At 41.9% G+C, this 16367-nt stretch overlaps 2 protein-coding genes across 2 annotated transcripts in view; both read left to right on the top strand.

Moving 5' to 3' along the window:
* The first annotated feature begins 1697 nt into the window (after positions 1-1697).
* LOC149712131 (protein shuttle craft-like) overlaps positions 1698-16367 on the top strand; it is a 27769-nt gene continuing 13099 nt past the window's right edge. Inside the window, exons 1-6 of the mRNA XM_089860713.1 lie at positions 1698-2053; positions 2203-3283; positions 11948-12363; positions 12427-12562; positions 15535-15837; positions 16008-16322. Of these exons, the coding sequence (XP_089716839.1) occupies positions 2242-3283; positions 11948-12363; positions 12427-12562; positions 15535-15837; positions 16008-16322 (2212 nt within the window). The 5' untranslated portion in view covers positions 1698-2053; positions 2203-2241. The remainder of the gene's footprint in view (positions 2054-2202; positions 3284-11947; positions 12364-12426; positions 12563-15534; positions 15838-16007; positions 16323-16367) is intronic.
* Positions 10240-11709, top strand: LOC149712132 (uncharacterized). Its single transcript, XM_089860715.1, has 2 exons — positions 10240-10443; positions 10573-11709. The coding sequence occupies exons 1-2, from the start codon at positions 10240-10242 to the stop codon at positions 11047-11049; spliced, it is 681 nt and encodes a 226-aa protein (XP_089716841.1). The 3' UTR covers positions 11050-11709.

The following is a 16367-nucleotide window of genomic DNA, read 5'->3' as shown; positions in this document are numbered from 1 at the left end:
GTGCTATTTAACAGACCAGCGTGGGAAATAAGGCGGTGGCACAGGGCAAATGACCAGTTTAAAAATTGCCTGAATCTGTTTAAAAATTAAATCGGAGGGGGATCAGTGGTCCACAGGACCACTAAGAAAATTCAAGGGTTTCCAGAGTCCAAACATTAGCTAATATATTGTAATTATCCACTTCTTCAATTTAGCAGACGACAGGCTGGGAAATAGCACACTTCCTCTGGTCCAAAACCAGTTTATTAATTGCTTGGACTAGTTTTTTAATTCAAGAAGTGGGGGTTACTGGTCTTCGGGACCAGTTTATTAATTGCAAATCTATTGGAGAGCAAAGGCTGGGACCAGTCCGGAGACCAGTAAATTATTTCAGACACTAGGGGGTCACTGGTCCAAAGGACTAGTTTAAAAAATATCCTTATTTCCCAGCCTGGCAGACGATGCGCCCTGGTCAGTGGTCATGGACCAGTTTATTTATTCCAGGCCAGAGGGGTCGCTGGCCCAATGTCCAGTTTAAAAAAAATCCTTATTTCCCACCCTGTCCCAGACTGCGCTAGAGTCTCTATTCTCTACTGTATACGGGATTTACGAGAGGTATTTCTGTGGGCGCTGCCATAACCTGTCGGCGGCCGCCGCGGCCTTTAGTTAGTGGCTGACATTGCCTGTCGTCGAACGCGCTCTGTAGCCTTGGCTGAACAACTCTCCGAAAAGGGGGCGGTAACCTCGTAAGTCCCGTATAGGGAAAATTCTGATAGAGTCGTCTGCTCTCAACCGAAGTACCAGCAAAGTTAGCAAACTCGGATTTTCGGGAGGGCATAGTCCACTCGATCGCTGAAAGGGTCGTATCGTCTAATGTTCCTAAAGAATAAAATAGCAGTATCGTTCGACCATCCAGTATAGTTCCTGTATTCTAAAAATAAAGAAGCTATTTTTCGCACAAGTGAATGGGAAAACTTTGGCCAAATATTTAGCTATATGACAGCACTTGTCACTCCCATAGCCCATTCGATCACGCGCATTACCACCAACATACTCCCTACCACACTCTTCTAGAAACTTTGAATGATCCGGTAAACGTAATTTTTTTGATTGACGGCCACCTGCACTTGGCCTAGTTTTCCGAGAGAAGTTGACATTATTGAAAAATTTGACTCAGTTGTCACTCAGCAGCAATAATCAATTTCTGGCGTGGCACGAGCACTGTTTACAACTTCAAGCGCATGATCGAATGGGCTATGTAAGCATCTATCTTGGACATTGGACAGGCCAACCATAGAGATAGGAACATATATATATATATGTTCCTATCTCTATGAGGCCAACAAAAATAAGGCCCTGGACTGGACAAATGTCCAATTTAAAAATTAGCTGGGCCAGTTTAAAAGTTAAATGCTTATTGGCACTTAATTAATTAAAAACATAAACCATTTTAGGTGGTCAATGTCCAGTTTTTTAATTAAAAGTGCTTTGGCTCTTCTAGCCATTTGGCCAATTTGAAAACAATCCTTGTTTCTGAGCCTGATGCCTTGATCTTGATGTTGGCATAGCCCACTCGATCCGCGCTCCCGGACGCTGCGCTGCTCGCTATGATCGGGCTTCTATAGCGCGAGCAGCTTGCGTCAAAGAGAGTATATCCTCTCTTTGCTTGCGTCGTGATGCGCGTGATCGCGTGGGCTATGGTGTTGGTGAGCTTGGTGCTTGGTGGCGTTCTATGACGTAATGTAAGGCTGGACTGGAATATGAGTCATGCCGTTTTCTATTGGCTGCTAGCAAACTGGTTAATGGAGTAGTATGAAAGGTGCCCTAGTTTCAATGAAATTAAACAGTGTTAAAGTGGATTACGGTTAATGTCTTGTCTGTCAGAACTCAGCCTGTCAGCGTATTGAGAATTTAGTACTAGATAAGTTATTGTTTTTCGTGTTATATATCGTTAAAGTTAAGAATCTAGACGAAGGAATAACGTTTACTGTAGTTTACTGAGAGCCTGAGAGGAGACTGGGAAAGATAGAAGGCAAACTTATACTGCCTAGTAGACAGTAGTGAAGATATTGTGGTTGGTTAAGCCTTTCCAATTAACCTATTTTATTTTTCAAATGAAGCCATAGAGTAATGGCAGTCCTCTGCCTTCGACTGTATTAAGCTCTATGGGGAAATAACATGGGGTGCCATTAGTCTATTAATCCATTCCATAAATTTTTGTAGGCCTGCTTTATTTTTAAACGAAGTTCTCGTTAGCAAGCTATGGACAACGATAATAATTTCGATAACGAGTCCAGAACTTCTTCATCTCAATCTCGAAGTCGTGGTGGACGACATAATAGAAATAGTTACTATAACAACTCTGCCTCTAACAGCTTATACGGCGGACGAAGCCACAGAAATCAACCCACAGAAGTTAGAGGAACCTTTAGATTCCGGAACCCCGATGAAATTTCCCAAGAAATTCAACAGGAATCGGTCCCGGTGGAAGATAGATGTAGAGAGAGACAGAATAGAGAACAACGACGAGGATATTACTCGTTAAATGATGGGGATTCCACACATGGTGGTGGTAGAAGACATCACAGAGCCCATCACAATCACCACCAAGATGATAACAAAGAAGATCTAATTGAAAAGGAAAAACAACAGCAGAAGTTATCGCTTCTTGATGGTATTGAAGATTTATTGAAAAAAAACGAACCCGAGAAGCCGAGCTTTGATGAAGCCGCAGCGACTAACTGTAAAGGAGCTTCCAATAATACTGACAATCATCTTGATGAAAAGTTACGTAAACTAGAAGATAATGATAATTGTCAAGATGGAAGCGACAATGCGTATTCCAAGAAACACGGACATAAATTCAAACACGGTACTTATCGCCATAAATCCCCTCTTGAAGATGACGGCGGTTCAAATGGTCAGAATGAACACAGAAGGGATCGTCACCATCATAGGGGTGCTTTCAAACCTAGGTTAGAAAAGGGTCAGGAAGCGTTTGAGAGTTACAATCCGGAACGAACTCGTCATGGTAGACACCAACAAAATCGAAATTTCCACGCGCAAGGAATGCAAGATGGAGGAGAACCAGCTTCATTTCATAGTCGGCGTAAACATCATCATGACAAAGTGGATGATAGGTCTAAATTGATCGATTACAGCCAAGATAATAAAAATATGGAAATGGTGAATGGAGCAGTATCAAAGTCATCACGTTTTGGACGTAATCAGTTTGCTAAGAATAAAGCTTATTCTTTTGCACCCAAAGCTAAAGCACCTGTTGATGAGGATGCTACACAAAGGGGTATAAATTTTTAGTCCATTTATTTGTAGATGGAGATGTGAGTCTGTATGTTACCAAACAATGCGGTAAACTACGGATTTTCTCCTTTTCAAATACCGTTTTTTATGGTTGTAAATTGCCTTGGTAAATTACTGTCCAATAGGGAGCTAACAACTGGCTACGGGGGAAGAGATAGTCTGACGTCACGCAGCCCCTCTCTGGTTGGCATTTTTGCGCGTAGAATACTGTTTCCAACCGTTAGGGGTGATGAAACTCCAGTAAGAGATAGAAAGGTGTGACGTTTCAGGGTCAAAACTGTTAGCTCCCTATGGCCAAAAAGTCAAATTTGAATTTTGAGGCTCCACATTCACACATTTGATGTCAAATTTATTGTCAGTGTCATTGACAATTTGACTTTAGTTTCCAGTAAGAGATAGAAGGGTGTGACGTTTCAGGGTCAGAACTGTTAGCTCCCTATGGCCAAAAAAGTCAAATTTGAATTTTGGGGCTCCACATTCCCAAATTTGATGTCAAATTTATTGTCAGTGTCGTTGACAATTTGACTTTAGTTTTATCAGTATTTCAAAATTTTTGAAAAATGTGGCGTTAATTTACCCAGGTAATTTACAAGTATTTTTATCCATGTACGATATTCATATATATTTTAGCAAGTAGTCCACTTAGCCTTGCGAAACCGTATCGTTACCGTTTTAAGTTCGTGAATCATCCGAAAGAGGGCGCCCATTGCACCGGAACGCCAACTCAGTCAGTCATTTACTCTGCTAGGTTATAGGCCTAGCTGTAGGCTTAATGTAGACCTTGCTGTAGGCCTACTCTTATATTTTTAGCGCCTAGGGGGCGCTTAGTACTTTGCCCTAGTAGGAAGGAGGTTTGGGCGCGGGCGTATAAAAACCCCTTGACAGTCATCACGTCAGTTAGTTAGTGTAGGAGTAACGTTAAGACCTGATTGGAAGTATAGACAGTAGACCATCTATGTACTGTTAATGTCGCGCTCCACTTAAGCTTAGAACTTCTTAAGTTGCGGGTTAAAGTAAAGACCTTCCTTTTACTTTACGAATTACTGTTATAAGTATTACGTCCGCGCGTTCGTTCCTCAGTACGCGCTTCGTTTGTGGGCCTCGGCTAAGACACTGAATGGCTCTTCACACCCTGGTGAGTTGGCACCCTTGCTTCCCTTATATTCAAGAATCGGGACTCCCCTCTTTGTTAAGAATGATCACTATTGATATGTAAATATTATTTTCATTGACTAAAACCCCTAACTCCCTAACCTTTTAAGTGTATTTAATTTCTATTTAATTTCAATTAACTTGACATAATAAACAATTAATTTAAGCAATCTATACGATTCTTATTATTTTTGCCTATCGATTACCTACTTTTTGGGGTAATCGGTTACAAGGTAAAAATAATTGGCGAGCTTGCCAGGATACGTTTCTTGAGCCCCCATTGATACGTGTACCTTCTAGACACGTTTAGGCCTATTGTAGACCAAATTTTATCTTTCCCGTTCCTCGTGAGTCATGCGGCGAGCGAATGAATCTAGTTCATCGGATTCGGATGTAGGGGGTTTCCCTAATCCTTTTAATGTTCCTCAGTCTCGTAATAAACCGAAGTCAATCCATCTTAGGCGCATTGAGGCTTACGCGCGACGCAACGCTCAACGTATTTCCTCTCAGTTAGCGCGAAGAGCGCAAAGCTCAGTTCCTTCTAGTTCTAGTTTAACACCCGGTACTTCAGCTATGTTCTCGGCTTCTTCGAGCACAATACCTAAGACAGTGGTTCCAAGTTCTTTACCATCTACTACTACTGGTATACATGTCCCTGCTAGTACAGTAAACCCCCTCTTGTCTTGTGCTGGAAGTAGGCCTATGACTTTAAGTAACCCGACTAGCAGTGGTGTACAGGTTTTACCAACCGCACCTTCCCTTTTCCAAACTTCAACACCTATGTTTGGTCCCGGCGTTAACCGAGCTTCGCATAACCCAACTGGGAGTAGTACACAGGGTTTGCCAACCGCGCCTCCGCTTTTTCAAACTTCAACCTCCTTGTTTGGTCCCGGCACTAATCAAGCCAGTGGTAGGCCTATATCTTTTCCACGGTTTGGAGGATTTGGTACTAGTTGTTCTTTATCACAGGCTTCGGCCGGCTCAGTTTCATTTCCCGCGGGTTCCACACCTTCTGCACCCCCACAACCAAGTCTAGATGATAAAATTAGTCATTTAACGGACTTAATGAGCAGTTATTTTAGCACTCTAAACCTTTCTAACAACCCCGGCACTGTGAACCCTAATCCACTTCCGGTTCCTACACCTTTCAATACGCGTCTTCCAACCCCCGAATTTAAGTTTAACGGTGAACGGGCGGAAGCTGCGGATTTTTTGTTTCAGTTGGAAGGCTTTCAACGGTTATATTCGTTACGCGATGCCGACATATTGCGGTTAATGCCAACTATGTTAATCGAGGGAGCTAGAGTGTGGTATCGGCAGGAACGAATGGACCTAGAGACTAGTTTAGATCGATTTAAGACTCAATTTAGGAATTATTTTATGCCCCTACTGAAGGAGAGGGATCTCCGCATGGAAATAAATTTAGCCAAGCAAAGAGCTAACGAAACTGTGGTAGCTTATTTTGAGAGAATTCAAAATATGAATTTCTCCTTGCGCGAACCCCTTCCGCAAGCAGAATTACTGCCAATTTTAGAGGAAAATATCCATCCTAGTCTTAGCGTATACTTATGTCAAAGGTTTACTTCTTTGTCAGAATTATTGTTATATGCGCAGAAAGTAGAACGTAGAGTCATGAAAAGCGGGAAAGGAGGCAGTAGTTCCGTTTCAAGTAGTCGCTCTTCCCAATCGAGAGATAATCCCATTCTTGATAAACCCCTTTCCCCTTGTCCTGAGCCCAAGGTCAACTCTCCCAAGTTAATTTGTCGAGAGTGTAACCAACCTGGACATATACGACCTAATTGTCCCGATAGAAAGTTTGGGCCTAGTAGGTCTGAGGGACGTGGCCCTACACAAAGCAAACGGTTTAAGAAATCGGGAAACCAATAAGCAGGAAGGAACGACGAGGGCGCCCTTCTTGCAAATTTATATTCCCTCCAGCCGCCCATATTTTAGCCTCCGCTTCCTCTAGTCAATCTAATATTAATAGTTTATCTTTCGCTTTACCCCTTCGAATTCCTACTCCCGATAACCATATTTTGAAATTCGCACGAGTTGATCAGGGAGCTGAAATTAGCGTTATATCTACCAGAACGTATTTAGAAATAGTATCCGATACATTAGAGCAGGATCCTGATACTTTTACTCGGCATACAGAGGAGTGTATTTTCATGCCTAATGGACATTATTTTTTCACTAAGGGTACGATAGATTTTGCGTTTACCATTTGTGGGACTACATTTAAACATGAATTTCACATTGTCCCGGATCTATTTTGTGATATAATTCTAGGAGCTGACTTTTTGCTAGTGAATAAGGCTAACATAGACTTCCCAACCCTGGTTATTACCTTAAATAACGCCCCTTACACGTTATTACCTGCCCCTCCGATCGTTATTGGTACCACCGATTTGGAAGGGTCACAGCAAGAATTAAGTCAATCTGTAGAGGGAAGCACTATGACCCCTTGTCAATTCCAAGAGTTAAGCCAATTATTAGCTAAATTTCCTTCCATTACCTCTACCACCGTGGGACGTACTTACATCACAGAACACTTAATAGATACGGGAGATGCGAAACCTATTCGAACGTTCGCCTATCGTTGCTCGGATTCTAAGCGTGCTATCATTAAGGAGCATATTGATAAGATGCTACAAGCAGGAATAGTTCGCCCGTCACGAAGTCCCTGGTCTTCTGGAATTTGTTTGGTTACGAAACGGGAAGGAGGATGGAGGTTTTGTGTGGACTACCGACCCCTTAATAAGGTCACCAAACCGGACCCCTATCCTTTACCTCAGATAGAAGAAATACTATTAGGGTTAAATAAACCGAAATTTATAACTACGCTAGATCTAAAAAGTGGGTATTTTCAGGTCCCAATGGCGACAGACAGTATCCCTAAAACTGCTTTCTCCTCTCCGTTTGGTAAATTTGAATTTCTCGTGATGCCTTTCGGATTATGTAATGCGCCCACGACATTCCAGAAGCTCATGGACGAACTATTTAGGGAACGGAATCACTTTACCTTATTTGTGTACTTAGATGACCTGATAGTTGCCTCGCGTACATGGAAGGAACATGCGAGGGCCTTAGAGTATGTTTTCCGGAAACTAAAACAGGCGGGACTAACCTTAAATCTAACTAAATGTCATTTTGCAAAACCGTCTACTCGTATCTTGGGTCATATAGTTGATAGCAGGGGAATACACATTGACCCTGATAAAACGCTGGTAATTAAACACTTTCCTCGACCAACGGATGTCAAATCCTTATCTAGGTTTTTAGGCTTCACTGGCTGGCATAGCCGCTTTATAGCCAGGTATGCAGAACTAGCCGCCCCTTTATATAGGCTTAAACGTAAAAATGTAGAATGGTACTGGTCGGGAGAATGTGAGGATGCCTATGTTAAGCTCAAACAGGCCATAATATTAGCTAATGAAAACCCTGTTTACCACTTCGACCCTGATAAGCCTATATTTCTAACGACGGATGCCAGTAAAATAGGATTAGGCGCTATGATTAGTCAAAAGGAAGGAAAACTGGAGTATCCGATTGTTTACGCATCCACCTTGTTAAACGCTGCTGAGAAAAATTATTCAACCTACGAGCAAGAATGTTTAGGCATATATTGGGCCATTAATCGATTTCGCCATTTCCTTGATGGTAAGGAATTTACTGTGATCACCGATCATAAGGCATTACAGTGGCTCTACACTCGTAAAGAACCCTCAGCTAGAGTATTGCGTTGGATAATGTATTTACAATCATATAAGTTTAAAATCGAGTACAGAAAGGGCGTCGAGAATGTCGTTGCGGACGCTCTATCTAGGGATATTCCAGCTTCCGGGTACACCCTAGGGGCTGTTCTGCGACAAAGACCCCCGCCTGTTCACGTCCTGCCGCCTCCAATACCTCCCGTACTGGCCGCTTTTACTTTGGACGACGTACGTCGGGAACAAATTCAAGATCCAACAATTGGTGCGCTAAGAACGCAATTGGGAGAAGACCGCGACCATCACCCTCTCTTTGAGATTCTGGATGGTATTGTGTATCGCAAGCGGTATGGCACACAACCTCGAAAGATCTATCTACCTAGTAGCTTACGACCCCAAGCCTTACATCTATACCACACCCATTTAACTGCTGGTCATCGGGGACGGGATAATACCGATGCCCGAATAAGATTTCGTTTTTATTGGCCTACTTTGCGTAAGGATGTGTCCCTATTTGTAGCAACCTGCTTACCGTGTCAACAGTATAAAGGGAGAAATAGAAAGACTCCAGGATTAATGCACTCCACCATAGTTGAAAGTCCTTGGGACTTAGTGGGAGTGGACTTAATGGGACCCTTACCTTTAAGCACTGCCCGTAATCGGTATATCTTGGTCTATGTTGATTATTACACCCGTTATGTCCAATTTACACCGTTACGTACTATTACCGCAGAGGCAGTGAGTAGCACTTTGAAAACATTAATTCTTCGCTGGGGCGCTCCAAAAGCAATACTATCTGATAACGGGACTCAGTTTGTCTCTAGGGTATGGAAGGAAACGTGCGAACTTTTTAAAATTAGATGCACCTACACCACACCTTACCATCCCCAAACCAACGCCACTGAGCGCGTAAATAAATCTATTGGCATACTATTGGGAATCCATGTAGGTAACGAACATAGGAATTGGGACCGTACCCTAGATTTGTTGGAGTTTTCATTGAATACTAGCCCCCATGAGACCACAGGTCGTACTCCTTTTTATCTTAATCACGGAAGAGAAGCCCGCCTACCGTGGGACCTTCCTCTAGAACCTTTTATACCTCGGGATATTGATATGGTTCCGACCGCATTAATGGATCGTATAGATCAATTTAAAAGGGAGATCCGACTAGCTAGAACCCATATTGAACGAATGCAGGCAAAACAACGTAAATATTATAATCTCCGAAGAGAGGATTGGGAATTGGAGGACGGTATGTTGGTCTGGAAGGAAACTCATCCACTTTCCCATGGTGCTACATATTTTTCCGCCAAGCTAGCCCCGAAATGGGAAGGACCCTATGTAGTCGTCAGAAAAATTGACGAATTACGATATGAAATCCAGGACATCGCCACAGGTCAACGTTCCTTGCAGAATATCGCTCATCTGAAACTATACCGTACTTCGGATAGATTTCAACTTCCCCAGGAACGAAACCCAGAACCATCTCCAAGAAGGTCGACACCGCATAGCGACTCTGAAGATAATCCACCAACGGCACCACTATCCCCTCAACCAGGTCCAAGTACTGCTCCCCAGTACGTTCCTCCATCTCCTAGGACTAGTTTGCCTCGAACACCAAAACATGGACGCGTTGATAGTACTTCCTCTTCAAGTGCTGATAGTTCGGATGATGCTGTTTCTTCGCCACCGTTGCAAGCAACTCTCTCTCAACAGTACCCGTTTCTAACTCCCGAAACGTTGATGCCCTTCAACATGGGATTTGTACGAGAAGTTGTTTTCCGTCGCAAGGTATTGCCCAACGGACCAGATCGAGATACATATTACCATGCTCCTGCGCCACATCACCAGAAATTGCGCTCTCGATATGATGCTCATGTGTATCTGCATAATCATCCGATGCCACCGTTAACACAGGACCATTTTGATTTTAGTCGCCAACTTATTTATGCCCCTCCTTGGGAGATTTCACGAATGGCACGCCACTAATATATTTTAATTCTTCTAGACGCCACTGGCTGAATTCCAAATCTCTGTGGAAGGCCGACCACAAAGAACTTTCCCATTATCAGTGATGGTTGCCGCTCCGGTGAACATCATCACTTCTGGCCTCCACTCTTACCTATACCAAGATAGCTCACTCTCTTTAGCTATCCCACGTGCCATGTTAGATGATGTACATGTCGCTTGGCCCTTACTACCATCATCTAATATCCTTGGTGTCTTGCCATCTATCACCATGCACTTTCGGAATAAACCATTGATTTTTCAAGCCGTCGTAATTATGGATACTAAACCCTTTTGTATTATTAACCAGGATTCCCTGAGGCAAAACGGCTGGCAGTATTGTGCTTGTCTGGCTTGCCGTGGGGACTTGATATCATTCACAGAACACCATTGTCCTAAGGCCGCAACTATCGAGGATGGGGATGTTCTCCAACTTTTTCCCGATGACCAAGATCTCGTTGACCGTCAGTTGGAGTGTTCTCCGTCCCTGCCACCTTCGTCTGGCAGTGATTCCGTCGAATTACCTCGGCGTTTCTCGGAGCTTCGACACCCTCGCCACATGTCACCATCGGCAACAACCACCCAATCGGCGCCAGCAACATTGTCCTCGGCGCCTGCTCTGGTGTCCAATCAACCTCGACCAACGTCTGACATCCCACCAGAAGATCCTTCGGCACAACCACTACTTCCAACCCCGTCTGTCCCGCCGTCCTACGATTATTTACGGGTTCCGCGGGTTGGTCGTCCAATCCGTGGCCTCGTTTGTCATCGCTGTGGCTGTCACCATCACGTACGGGACTGCCCATATCGGAGAACGATTGATCGCAAGAACATTTTCCTACCATCGTTCCGTTCCTATTTTCATTACCCGTATTAAGTACCTTAACAGGGGAGCTTCGTTTTTTTCGTGTGGGGGAGTGCACCGGAACGCCAACTCAGTCAGTCATTTACTCTGCTAGGTTATAGGCCTAGCTGTAGGCTTAATGTAGACCTTGCTGTAGGCCTACTCTTATATTTTTAGCGCCTAGGGGGCGCTTAGTACTTTGCCCTAGTAGGAAGGAGGTTTGGGCGCGGGCGTATAAAAACCCCTTGACAGTCATCACGTCAGTTAGTTAGTGTAGGAGTAACGTTAAGACCTGATTGGAAGTATAGACAGTAGACCATCTATGTACTGTTAATGTCGCGCTCCACTTAAGCTTAGAACTTCTTAAGTTGCGGGTTAAAGTAAAGACCTTCCTTTTACTTTACGAATTACTGTTATAAGTATTACGTCCGCGCGTTCGTTCCTCAGTACGCGCTTCGTTTGTGGGCCTCGGCTAAGACACTGAATGGCTCTTCACACCCTGGTGAGTTGGCACCCTTGCTTCCCTTATATTCAAGAATCGGGACTCCCCTCTTTGTTAAGAATGATCACTATTGATATGTAAATATTATTTTCATTGACTAAAACCCCTAACTCCCTAACCTTTTAAGTGTATTTAATTTCTATTTAATTTCAATTAACTTGACATAATAAACAATTAATTTAAGCAATCTATACGATTCTTATTATTTTTGCCTATCGATTACCTACTTTTTGGGGTAATCGGTTACCTAAGTCCGAAAGAATTGTTTAAGAAACGTTATCAGATGGCGTTCTGTTCGTATTTGGATACGTGACGTTACGTTAACGATACGGTTTCACAAGTCTTAGTGGACTACTTGCTTAAGGATTATTTATGAAATTTTACCATATGGTACTAATTTAGATGACTTTATTATAATCATAATTATAGAAAGGCTAACGGAACAGCTGGAAAGCAGAGACTTTGAATGTATGGTTTGTTGCGAGACAGTCAGGCATCGAGACCCCATATGGAACTGCGTTAAATGTTTCAATATATTCCATTTGGGATGTATTGGAAAATGGGCTAGAACTCCCACAGCCATTGTTGAAGGATCTGGTTGGCGGTGTCCAACTTGCCAAGACATCTATGAAAAGATTCCTACTCATTATTATTGCTTCTGCGGTCAAGTCAGGGACCCGGAACTAAGTCGCCACGATACGCCTCATAGTTGTGGAAATGTCTGCAACCGAACCCGACAAATCAAAGGATGTTCTCATCTTTGTAACATTTTATGTCATCCCGGTCCGTGTCCTCCTTGCTCAACGATGGTTACGAGAAAATGTGAATGTGGAAAGATTGAAATGGTATTTTCACTTAGTACAGAAACATTTGGAGTCAAGGTTAACGATATAACGTTAAATTTTCAGTCTGTGAAATGTGGTAGAGCTAAGAGTCTAACTTGTGATGGGATTTGTGATAAAATATTAAATTGCGGTGCCCACAAGTGCAAAACAGAGTGTCATTCTGGACCATGCCCTCCATGCACTTCCATTGTGCCACAGAGTAAGCTTTTATCATTTTGATTTTATTAATAGACCTTTCCAGCAAAGAAGCAAACACCACAGGAGGAAAGTCTGCCATCTTAGGTTATTTCCTTAGCGCTAATGGTAGTGCGAGTGTTCTAGCCTCCTGTGCCAAATGAACTTAATAATAATAATAATAATAATAATAATAATAATAATAATAATACTTTATTTAGTAACAGACGTTACAGGCAACCACAGAAGGCCTAGGCCTGTAAAGTGTGGTTACCGGGACAGATACACAAAAAATGACAAATAAAACCATGAGTTAATAATATATTAGCTCCCTATAAGTTACTCAGGCTCCATAGGCGTAATGTATCCAGCGATTTCTTCTCATTTCGCCAGCACGGGAAAAAATCCGAATGTTGCGCTCTCTCTTGTCGAAAAAAAAAATCCCGCTCGTACGGCTCCTCGACCTCGAGTCGTCGGCTGCTTTTTCACCAAGGGAGTGTTTTAGTCGTGAATGTTTATGTTTTAACAATTTAACATTAAATCATGGCGTTTGTGTCAGTACTGAGACAAAAAAATGCAGGAACTCAATGCAATTTGCCGATATTGATTAAGAATGCTAAAGATAATAGTTGTTATTGTGACTTGAAACCAGAAAATTATACAACAGCTAAATACAATCTACTGATCTCTTAACTGTTTTCTTAACCGAGGCTACTGAGCGAAATATTCGGCTGCTTAAATAGCTCCGATGTCATTGGCTAGCTTCCACTACACGCGCTTCCGGCATAAAACCGGAAAGAAGAGTAAATAAGATTTTCGTTCACGTAGCGGCCGCAGAGCGTCGCATATAATTGCAGGCCTGATACTGAGTCACTTTTCTCACTTAAAATCACTTTTTTTAAATTCGGTCACTAAAAGTCACTTTTTCGAAAATTAGTCACTATTTATCACTTTTTTTAGGTTTCTTGAAATTTATCTTTTAAAACGCGTTCTGTGTACTGTAGGAAACCGCCTATATTTCAGTGCTTTCCGACGACAATCTAATAACGTTTTCCTTTGGGTCCTCGCGGAGCGCTCCCATGGAGGAATAAAACTAGGAGATCCTATTCTTTAAAAACAGTCTTTAACGAAGCTGGAAACTACTACTACAATTTTTATTGCTCCTTGGGAGCGCTCCGCGAGGACCCAAAGGAAAACGCTATAAGCGCAAGCCAGGAGGATCCTCCTGGCGCAAGGCTCGTAGAGAGAAAAGGCCTGAGGGAGCTTCGGTACTGTTACTGCTGTAGCAGGTGTTTTTTTTGGGGGGGGGGGGCAAAGTTAAAATCGTCTGCTATTGTTTGCTTTCGCGCCGAATCCCGAATCTCAATTTCAAAAAGAAATAGACAAGAAAAAATCGAATCTCATTACGTCTTTCTTGAGAAAAATGTGATAAAATTTGCACTTCCTATATTATTATTTAAAATAATAACCAATTGCCATAAAAAAGTCATAAAATGTGATTATTAATTGTTATAAATGAGAAATATTCCTGTAACAGCATTATATCAGTATTTTTTCCACTTCGAAAAGTTCATTTGCGATATTTTTTAATCACTATTTAGTCACTTTTCAGTTACTATTTTTAATACTGTTAGTCACTTTTTTCACTATTTTTTAGGCTGTAAGTGAGTATCAGGCCTGTAATTGGGAAGCCGGCGGCGCGGGAGAAAACGCTGGAGTATAAAAATGAATTGCCTGAGTAACTTATAGGGAGCTAACATATTATTAACTCATGATAAAACTTAAACTTAAATTATAACATAAATACAAATCTATGAATGACTTTAACTCTTTCTGGCGTAGCCTCTTGGTCTGAGGGAAATAACCTCAATCCTGCGTGTTGGTTTCACTGCATTTAGTTAATGGAATGGTCAATTTGTATTGTAACATTAGAGAAATGTGTATCCAATGGGAAAATGAATGGTTTTTGAGAAACTATAGGACTGTATTAAAAAAAACTGGTGGTAAAACGTGTAACCATTTAGCATGATTTTTTTTTTCTTTCACAATTTAAAGTGCGTGCTACTGGTTCCTCTTTGTTTATGAAACATGAGGGTTAGGCTTAGCTCCAAAGGGAAGGGGGGAATGAACTAAATTGGGTACGAGAGATTTACTGAAAAATGTGAAACGGAAAGGTCTTTTTCACTGTCTTATGCAACCTTTGCTATAAGGCCATTCGTGAAAGGGTGTTAGGATGGAAGTACAATGGGTATAGAACCCATTTTGTGTGGAAAAGGGACGCTGTAAACAAGTTGTGATTGGTGTGTTTTACTGATGACCTCTCCTCTTTAAGTTAGACTATGCTATTTAAATTAAATATCTAGGTTTTGAATGGCGCTACAAGGCAAAATTTGACTTCCATTCTACTGAAGAATTGTATTTTAAATTCCCACCACTCAAAACCTGGCTAGTAGCTACTACAGTCCTACACCAGGGTTGCCACAGTACCTGGAAATCCTGGAAAATCTGGAAAAGTCAGGGAATTTAAAAATGGGCCGAAAAGTCAGGGAATTTTAAAAATTTCCGCAAAGTCAGGGAATTTGATTTTAGTGGGTAAAACTTCTGGGAAAAAGTCTTTATTGAAAGAGTAATGAAAGTTTCTCCTTATCCTTTCTTAACACAGAAAACTCTAAAGCAATCCTTAAGAAGGTCTAGAATTGTTTTTGTAAAGTAAATGCTCTCTTAGACTGTTATTTATAGTTAAAATGTTTCTTATTTGTTTTGGTGCAACAAATACACGGGAAAACTTAATGTAGAGAGTTTATTTAATTATAAGCACTTAAAACGTGCTATAAACATTCACACTTTCGGCCTAAAAGGTCAGGGAAAATCTGAGAAAAAGGTCAGGGAAAACCTGGAAAAGTCAGGGAATTTGGTTCTGAAAATTCCGTGGCAACCCTGTACACCACGTATACTCCAATTTTTTTTTTTTTTCATAAATATGTCCTTTGGTTTTAGAATGTTATTGCTCGAAAAGCTCCAGAGAAGTTGCTTGTACGGAAGAAAGTTCCAATTCATCCAGATTCATTTGTGACGAAATGTGTGGCAAAACGTTAGCTTGTGGTGAACACAAATGCGACCTTTATTGCCACGACGGTGAATGTCCTCCATGTCAGTTATTACCGAGTATAGTTTCAACTTGCCCGTGTGGTCGTAATAGCGTGTCTTCCCTCCTAAATGGCAAGAATCGAGAAAAGTGTACGGAACCCATTCCTACGTGTCAAAATGATTGTTTGAAAATCCTAAGTTGCGGTCCAGAAGGTTTGTTATAAAGGGCGCCACCAGAGGCTTGCGGGAGCTCTACGCTTACTCACGCAAATGGCGGACTTCCTTTTACTGCTTGCAAAGCTAACGCGCCCTCAAACCTTTGGTGGCGCCCGTTAATATGCAAATTTTAAATTATCGAAGAACTACAGTATAGTTTCTTTTAGACGAACGTCATAAATGCTACTCGAAATGCCATTCTGATAATTGCCCCTCTTGCCCCTTGAAAACTGAAATTCGTTGCCGTTGTGGAAATTTGGTTCAAAATATTCCGTGCAAAGAGTTAGAGAATGCTTCAGAAACAACCTGTGAACGTAGGTGTAATAAAAAGAAGCACTGTGGTCGACATAAGTGCTTGAATTTATGTTGCGTCGATGAGGAACATTTATGCGAACTGACGTGCAATCGCATGCTATCATGTGGCTTGCATCGTTGTCCCGAATTATGTCACAAAGGCAATTGTAGAGTTTGTTCAAACGTCAGTAAGTATCGCGATTGCCTGAAATTTTTGATTTAATTAGCCTTAT

This window comes from Phalangium opilio, unplaced genomic scaffold (genome assembly GCF_054372755.1).
Source record: "Phalangium opilio isolate 3A_F unplaced genomic scaffold, DU_Popi_V2 ptg000011l_1, whole genome shotgun sequence".
Taxonomy (NCBI): Eukaryota; Metazoa; Arthropoda; class Arachnida; order Opiliones; family Phalangiidae; genus Phalangium; species Phalangium opilio.
The sequence above is the reverse complement of the archived record's forward strand: the minus strand, read 5'-3'. Positions and strand labels throughout refer to the sequence as shown.

What these genes read in the sequence shown, in the direction of transcription:
- LOC149712132 (XM_089860715.1), top strand. Translation starts at nt 10,240, where the DNA reads ATGGTTGCCGCTCCGGTGAACATCATCACTTCTGGCCTCCACTCTTAC. An exon ending in CATTGATTTTTCAAGCCGTC is followed by an intron (nt 10,444 to 10,572) that starts GTAATTATGGAT and finishes CATTGTCCTAAG; the next exon opens with GCCGCAACTATCGAGGATGG.